Source organism: Lacerta agilis, chromosome 14 (genome assembly GCF_009819535.1).
Source record: "Lacerta agilis isolate rLacAgi1 chromosome 14, rLacAgi1.pri, whole genome shotgun sequence".
Taxonomy (NCBI): domain Eukaryota; kingdom Metazoa; phylum Chordata; class Lepidosauria; order Squamata; family Lacertidae; genus Lacerta; species Lacerta agilis.
Genome location: NC_046325.1, coordinates 1,425,719 through 1,433,935, shown reverse-complemented (window position 1 = coordinate 1,433,935; position 8,217 = coordinate 1,425,719). Strand labels below are relative to the sequence as shown.

Genomic DNA, 8,217 nt, shown 5'->3' with positions numbered 1-8,217 from the left:
GGGCGTGCGCGCGCGGCGTGTGCGCGCCCGGCCTCCCCGCCCCGCTCCCCGCCCTGGGCCGGCCCCTTCCTCCGCGCCCGGCGCCCTCGCCGCCTTGTGCTCGCTCGCTGCTCCGGAGCAGCCCCAGATCCGCTCGCGCCGCCGCCCGCGCCACATCCGGATCGCGCGTCCCCTTCTCCCCCGGGGTCCCCTGCAAACAGAAGCAGCAGCCGCCGCCGCCGCCGCCCCGTCCAGGCTTCTGCATCCGGGCCCAGCAGCAGCAGCCAGCGAGCGGCCTCGCCTCCCCGTCGTCGTCCTCCTCCTCCGTGCGCCTGCATCCCCCCGCATCGCCCACTCCGCGGCCATGAGCGGCTGGAACAGCTACATCGACAACCTGATGGCGGACGACACCTGCCAGGACGCGGCCATCGTGGGCTACAAGGACGTGCCGTCCGTCTGGGCCGCCGCCCCGGGGAAGACCTTCGCCAACATCACGGTGCGCCCCGGTGCGGGGGGTTGCGGGGAGCCGGGGGGCGCGGCGAGGTGGGGGGGGGCGGCCTGGCCGCCGCGGGATTTGCACCGGGGGCGGGAAAGAGGAGGAAGGGAAGGGGCCCCTTCGAAGGCGCGCCCCGGGTCCTCGGCGGGCCGGGCGATTGCTTGCTTCCTCCCGGGCGAAGTTGCGGGGGACGCGCGGCGGCCCGGGGCCTCGACAAAGCAGCTGCAACGAGGCGCTACCTGGGCGACCCTCCCCCGAAGGCTGGGGGGGGGGGAGAGAGAGGGAGGGAGGGGCTCTTCCTGCTCCCCCTCCCCCCGTCCGCCTTTGTGCAAAGCGCCTCCGCCACTTCCTCTTGCAAAGTCAGCCTGCAGGCCCGGGAAAGGGGGGGGCGTGGGGGAGGGGAGAGGCGCGCGCTGCTCGGCCCCCGCAATCGCTCGCATTCCCCCCCCCCATCTCTTTCATCTCCTTCCTCCCCCTGCATCTTGCCCTCTCCCCGTTTTGGGGGGAGAAGCTCGCCAGGCGGCCGCGGTTCCTGCTTTGGCGGCCGCCGCCGCCACCACCGCGCCCTGCCCGCGCCCAGCCCGGGAGAGGAAATGACTCAAAAGCCGGGGGGAGGGGGGAGGAGGCAGGCCGCCCCTCCCCCCTCGGGGGAAAAGGAGCTGGCGGGGAAGGGGGGCAACAACACCCCCCAAAAAACACCGTCCGAGTAGGGACCCCCTAAACCTCTCCGTGCGCTATGGGATCTCTAATCCAGGCCCAGATTTGCGGGGTGGGGGGGTGGGGCGGGATTTGACTCATGGCTCCCTCGGCGTCGTGGAAACTTCGGCGGGAGCGGGGCCAACTTTTCCACTCCCCCCCCCGCAAAGTTTGCGTGGCTTCCAAGGCCGCTTCCCGATCCCCGCGGGCCACACCCAGGCGCCCGGGGGGCCACGGCCGCCACGTGCCTTTGTGCGCGGGGCGGAGGCCGAACCCCGGCACCTTTCTTGTCCTCCTCTCTCTCTCTCTTTCTCTCCCACCCCCCCCCCACGACCACTCCGCGATTGCGCAAGGGCGTCTAGCCGGGGCTGACTCGTGGCCTGACCTGCCGCGCCCCACCCCGGACCCCCGATTTGGCAAAGGGGACTGGAGATCCCGGGCCAAAAATCTTCCCGCTTTACTTGTTCAGATACGCCACAAAAGCGGCTCCCGGGCGAAGTTGCGGTGGCAAAAAAAAAGACTTGAGCTGAGTCCTTGTGGGGGGTGGGCCACGACCTCCCTCTGCACCGTAGGGCTGGCTCCCACCCCCCCGGATGTGGGGCAAGCGCGCCTCCCTCTCAATCTTTCTTTGCAAAACAGGATACAGGTGGGGTTTTGCGCTGCAAGGAGCGTCGCTTGGAGGCCTTGGAGAGACTTTCAAGAGCGCAAGCAAACATTCCCCCCCCCCGCACTTCTCTTTCCTCCCCCCCCCTTGCGCAAAGGCCGGGCGGAAAAGAAGTTGCAAAGTTCTAGAAACTATTTCTCCCCCCCCCCTCCTTTCTCTGGGGCGCTTCCGGCGCGCAGAGTGGAGCCCGGAGGGAACTTTTGCATAAAACCCCAAACCGCCCCGTCGGGGCATCCATCGCCTTGCCAGGTTTGCGGGGAGTCCCCCCTCTCCTTTCTTCTTCTTCTTCCCTGCCCCCCCCCCCCAATGTGCCACGTCTCCAGATCTGGATTCCTTTCAGCTGCGGCTAATCTCCGAGCAATCCCGTGTCTGGGCCTCCGGCAGGAATTTTAACAGGGGGGGGGGGGACACACAAACACAGATTTTTGCATTTTCGTTGAACTTTCCTGCGACGAGAGAGAGGGGTGTGTGTGTGATTCCCCACTTTCCATTTCCAAAACTGCGGGGACCTGTGCAAATAAAAAAAAATACACCCCCCCCAAAAAATTCCCAGATTAATTCCTCTGTTCCTGCTTTCCAGATCCTGAGCAAAGGATCCCTTTCTCTCCCCCCCCCCCCTCAGCCCTGGAAGAATCTGGAGGGATGCTTTGATGGGAGTTACTTCTGGGGTGGGGCCCAAAGCAGCTGGCCTGGGGGCGCCCCCTGCAAAGGATCCACTGCTTTCCCTTGTTCCACTTTCAGGATCCACTCCCCCCCCTGTGGAGGAGAGGATCAAAGGACTTTAAAATCTCCCCCCCCCCTTGATGCAGGGGATCTGTGCCCCCTTTGCTCAGTGCTGGGGGGACGACGAGACCCCACAATATCCCTGGATCCCCAGCGTTGCCCTGTGATGGGGAGGGGAAGAAGGGGTGCCCCACAGTGCTCCTTCTACCCCGCCCCCAAAAAGGAAGGCCTCAAACTTCCCAATTCCTTAGCAGAAGTGCAACTTCTGTGTGTGCTTTGGGGGGGGGGGCGTTTCTAGCTTCTTCCGCAGTTTCTCACATTTCTCCAAATTTGGCAACTGAGCTTCATCGCTCCTGATTTTTTTTTCAGGGAGGGGGTTATGTGAGTTGGGGGGGGGGTCAGAGATGGGGCCGACCTTTTGCAAAAGTGGCCACTTGGGCTAGCCTCAACCCCCCCCAACCCAGAGATTCCCCCCTTGGCCGATTGAATCCCGGGGGGGGGGTCTCTTGGGGAGACCCCATTTCTCCCCTCTGGGGTTGGCAGGGGGTAGCTGGAAGGGGGCTTCCTCCGCTGCTGGCATTCCTTCCTCTCGCCTCCTCTGTTCCTTGGAGGGGAGTGTGGCGCAATGGGCGGAGGCGGCCGGGCCTGCGCCCCCCCCCCCGCTGCCTCTTCCATTCTTCCCTCCACTCAGGGAGGCTATTCTGTGTGTTCCTGCAGTTAATGTGCAACCTGGGAACCAGAGTCGCTGCCAGCCCAGCCCTCAACTGGCATGGGGGGGGGGAAGGAATAAAATAAAGCTTGCTGTGAATGCGCTCAGCCCTGCTGCTCCTCCTGGGGAATTGGGGGCAGAGGAGAGAGCATTTTGTGGGGAGGGGAGGGGTAAAGACCTGCCTTGCAGGGGGGGGTTGTGCTGGATGACCTCTGGGGGTCCCTTTTCCAGCATGAGAATTCTGAGCTGTAAACTGCTTGCTGTGTGTATAGGAAGGTGTCCTCTCTCTGCCCACCCCCCCCCTCTAAGCAGGGGCATCATCTGTTACTGGGCAGGGGGCAGCAGTAAACCCAGAGAGAGTATTTGCAAGGCAGGGTCCACTTCAAATTCCCCCCCCCAAAAAAAAACCTGGCGTCCTACATATCTTTGACGGAGAAAGTGCCAACAAATTATTCAGCTGTGGTTCTTGCCACGTAGGGGGTTGGGCTGGATGACCCTGGGGGGTCCCACCCGACTCTTCTGCGATTCCAAGTTGAGCAGCTGAAAAAGGGGGGCAGGGGGGTCTGCAGTTCTTCCCCCACCCCCCAGACCCAGCCATCCCTTGAGTCATGGGGTGCGCCGACTACATTCCCCTGTAATGGGGGGGACAGCACCTCTAGATATTGGGGGGCTTCCAGCGGCCATGGCAGCAGGGGGGGCATTTGTCCTGAGTGGAGAAAGACCTCCCCATACGTAAACACACTTTGGGGGGAAATTCGACCCACAAACTGGACTTCCCCTGGATTTCCCCTGTTTCCCTTTTGGTCTGAATGGCCAGAAGAGGAGACAGAGGGAAGTTTGTTTGCAGGGCAACAGGTGCTGGGGGGGGGTCCTGTTCCAGCTTCCAAGGGGGCAGGAGAGAAAGGGCTTACCTTGGGGGGGTAAGTCCTTCTGTCTCTCTGCCCTCCGCCCAGACTCCCTTCGCCCCACAAGGAACAGTTGTTGCCTGCAGCTGTGCATTTGGGTGTCCTCAGATGCAAAGGTCAGACCCATGACTTGCGCTGCCCCCCCCAAGTGAGCTGCCGTCCCTGCATTGGGGGGGTTGGGCTAGATGACCCAAGGGAGCCCCTTCCGGCCCCCTGAATCCCCATCTTCATTCATTCTCTGGTTTGGCACTTTTAAGTCCACCCCAGCGGTTCCCAAACTTTTTTGGGGGGGGCCCCAGAAAACTCACACCGAGCACCCCCCCCCATTTTTTCACAAAAGCACCGCTCAGGTGAGAGGCTTGCATTTCTTCCCCAAGGCAACAATTTAATTGCCCAATTAAATAAAAAATAAGCTATTTAGTTTAATTGAGAAATAATAGTTTTACTAATTTAATGTTTTATTTTTATTTTATTTTTTTGAAAATTACATTCAGTTACACATTCTCTACAGCACATTCAGAATTACACCATGTATATTTGTCGATTTGTGAATGTCTTTTTCCCTTATTCCTACCATTGTGACCTCTGTCCACCGCAACACGGCTTCTTCTATTCTTCGTTGCTTTTAAAATCTGTTATACGTATTATTTAATTACTTCCCATAAATCGTCTTTTCTTTATGTATTGACTGAAGTTCATAAACAATTTTTAATATTTATCCCCCCCCCCCAAAAAAAATCTGGCTGGGTTTCCCAGCCCACCAAACTGAAGAACTTGATCCAAACTTTGCTAGAATCCTAGAGCTGGAAGGGCCCTCCCGAGGGTCATCCATCCCAACCCCCTGTGAGGCAGGAATCTTTGGCTCGGTGTGGGTCTCGAACCCGTGACTATGAGGTTCTACTGACAGAGGCACATCAACCCCACCCATGCCCCATGCCTCTTAATGCCCCCCCCCCCGCCAGAAGATGCTAAAGCCATTTGGGAACCTGTGGTTTAGTTTTTTTGGGGGGGGGAAACGACTCAGTACTGCGGCTTGGGGGGGGGGGTTCATTGGGATCCTCAGTGGGTCTTTATTTTTTTTGGGGGGGCTGCCGGGCCGGCTGTGGATTCTCACTTTCTCCCTTCTTCTTTTTTTATTCCCGCGCCCCCCGCAGCCGGCGGAAGTGAACATCCTAGTGGGCAAAGACCGGAGCAACCTGTTTGTCAACGGCCTGACTCTGGGCGGTCAGAAGTGCTCCGTGATCCGGGACAGCCTTCACACGGACGGAGAGTGCACCATGGACCTGAGGACCAAGAGCACCGGGGGGGCCCCCACCTTCAACATCACAGCCGCCATGACGGCCAAGAGTGAGTTCGCCGGGGGGGGGGCCGCGCACCACTCTCCCCATCCCGAATCTCCTTGCAGCTGTCCATCCCTTCCCCACTTGCCGGGGGGACGGACAACTTGCATTCTTTACCCCAACAGCTGTGGAGGGTTTTTTTTGGGGGGGGGGGTCCCTCTGCTTCAAGGGGGGGTGGACAGCTGTTCCTAATCCAGCCCCCGGCTAGGCAGAGAAGGCTGCCTCTGTCTTGTCGCGACAGCTGCAGGGGGCCATAAATCTGGGGTTAATGGGTTTTTAGCTGGAGGGGGAAAGGAATGGGACCCCCGGGGGGGTCATCCAGCCCAGCCCCCTGCAAGGCAGTGGAGAAGTCTGCCGCCACCTGAGGTTGGGGCGCATTGCAGGGTTGGCAGGGAAACCCCCCCCCCGGGGGGGGTCATCCAGCTCAACCCCCTGCAAGGCAATGGCCATTGGTAAGGGATGCTGTAGCATTGCAGGGGGTTGGGATGGATGACCCCCGGGGGTCCCTCCCAAGTCAACTTTGGCATCCTTCGCCTGTCACGGCTTCTGGCTAGCCGGACGTCCGCTGCTCAACTTGAAGGTGCCCCCATGGTTCCGGCTAGAGAAGCCCTGCCTTGGGCCCTGGGGGCCTCCTGGATCCCCCCCCCCTCCCAAAAAAACCACCCTGTAGTTGCACCTTTTAAGAGTCCTCCTGGATCAGGCCCATCCTAAGAATCTGGGAATTGAGATAGACTTCCTTGGGACCTGGAGGTTCTCTAGAAGCCCCCAAAGCAGGGCCAGAAAGCCACTGCAACCCTCCCCCTCTCCCGCCCCAGGCGTTCAGGAGCCTCTCTGGAGGCAGAGAATATTATTATTATTATTATTATTAATTCCTTGTAGCCCCAACCGTTCTGGGCAGCTCTGCACAAAATCTAAAAGCCTCGCTCTCCTCTGTGAATTTTCTCTGCCCGATCTGTCTGCACTTCCTGCCTCCTGTGGCAGGGAGTTCCGCAGTGGTTCACCTTTGGCCTGCAATTGCAGAGGGGTTTTCCACTTTCCAAGGCTTCTCCTTCAATGCCCCTGAAGGACCGATAAAAAAAGTCCAGGGCTGCCCAGAATGGTTGGGGTACCAACAATACCATGAGTGCCCTTACTGTGGTTGGACTACAACTCCCATCGCCCATGACTGCTAGTCCTGCTCGCTAGGGATGATAGGACTTGTAGTGCTACCCCAGCTGAGGTTCCCCCATTGAAAGCAGTGCAAATTTGGTGCTTCTCAAGTTTGGTTCGCCAGCTGTGGTTGTACTACAACTCCCATCACCCCTGACCGCCGATCCTCCTTGCTGTGGACGATGGGACTTGTGGTTCCGACACCAGCTGGGAACCCCGCCATTGAAGGCGGCACTGGTTCGGCGCTTCTCGATCTCTGCCCCCATCTGTCTCTATAGACTACACCTCCCATCATCCCTAGCTGCCGGGCGGGCTGGGAGTTGTAGTCCTCGCCGGGGACGATGGGACCCCTACGGAAGGCAGAAACCTTTTCGGCGCTCCTCAGCCTTGCTGCCGGGGTGGACTACACCTGCCATGACCGCTGACCCGCCCATCCCGCTCGCACTGGATGATGGGAGTTGTAGTCCCTCTGCCCCCAGTTGGAGAAACGCAGCACGGAACTGGCGGGCCCTGAGCTGGAGAAACGCAGCGCCTGGGTGCGGATGGGGCGATTGGCGCCTGGGTGTCCTCCTTGGGGGGGGGGTCTCATTTTCCTTTTGCACTGACCCACCCCTCCCCTCGTCTCTCCCCCCCCCACAGCGATAGTTCTGGTGATGGGGAAGGAAGGCGTCCACGGCGGTTGCGTGAACAAGAAGTGCTACGAGATGGCCAACCACTTGCGGAGGTCGCAATACTGAGGCGCGCCCCCCCTGCCCCGCCTGCGGTACTACTGAGGGACCGGGGGGGGGACGATGCCCACGGGGGCTGCCACCCACCACCCGGGACCCCCAGCCCAGCCCCGGCCTGACCAGCGTGGGACAACCCAACCCCCCCCCGGCGCCGGACCGCCACTCTTATCCCTCCTCTCCCCCTTTTCCTGCTTTCTCAATGGTTATTATTTTTTTTTCTAAACCCCCCCCCCTGGAATCGCACCCCCCTCCACCCGTCTCTCTCTCCTCCTCCCCCCCCCCTTTGGGCCATTTTTTTCTATCACGAAGAAATCCTTATCGCTGCCAAAATTTTCTGATGGTTACAAGGTGTAGCTTTTTTTGGGGTTAAGAAAAGAAAAAACTATATTGGAACAAGACGAACGAAATAAAGAGAAATTGAATTCTGAGCGTGGTTGTGGTGGTGGTGGCGCCGGGGGCGGGGGGGGGGGAGTTATCGAGGGTGCTGGGGTAACTGGGAGGGCCAGTTTGAAGGGGGAAACTGGTGGGTTGATTGGCAGAGTTTCGAGGCTGAGCAGCGCAATTTGAACCCTGGTCGACGCAAGGTGCTAGTCCTCAATTAATCCCCACGACGACCCTGCAAGGGAGGCAGTGGCAACCAGCCCCGAAGGCCCTGCCCAGTGAGCCTCTCTGCCACTGAGCGGAGGATCTGCTCCCCCTCAGGTCCGGCGCTCTAACCCCCTCTGGTCCGGTGCTCTAACCGCTAGACCTCCGCTGGGGGAAGAGCCAGTCTTGGGGCAGGACTCCTGGGTCCCTGACACCGATGCCAAGGGGCCCGTCTCCCTTCCC

General features: G+C 60.1%; 1 protein-coding gene across 1 annotated transcript; it reads left to right on the top strand.

Moving 5' to 3' along the window:
* The first annotated feature begins 278 nt into the window (after positions 1-278).
* Positions 279-7,502, top strand: PFN1 (profilin 1). Its single transcript, XM_033169113.1, has 3 exons — positions 279-475; positions 5,327-5,519; positions 7,301-7,502. Exons 1-3 carry the CDS (start codon positions 344-346, stop codon positions 7,396-7,398), a joined length of 423 nt encoding a protein of 140 aa, XP_033025004.1. The 5' UTR covers positions 279-343; the 3' UTR covers positions 7,399-7,502.
* Positions 7,503-8,217: the final 715 nt, after the last annotated feature.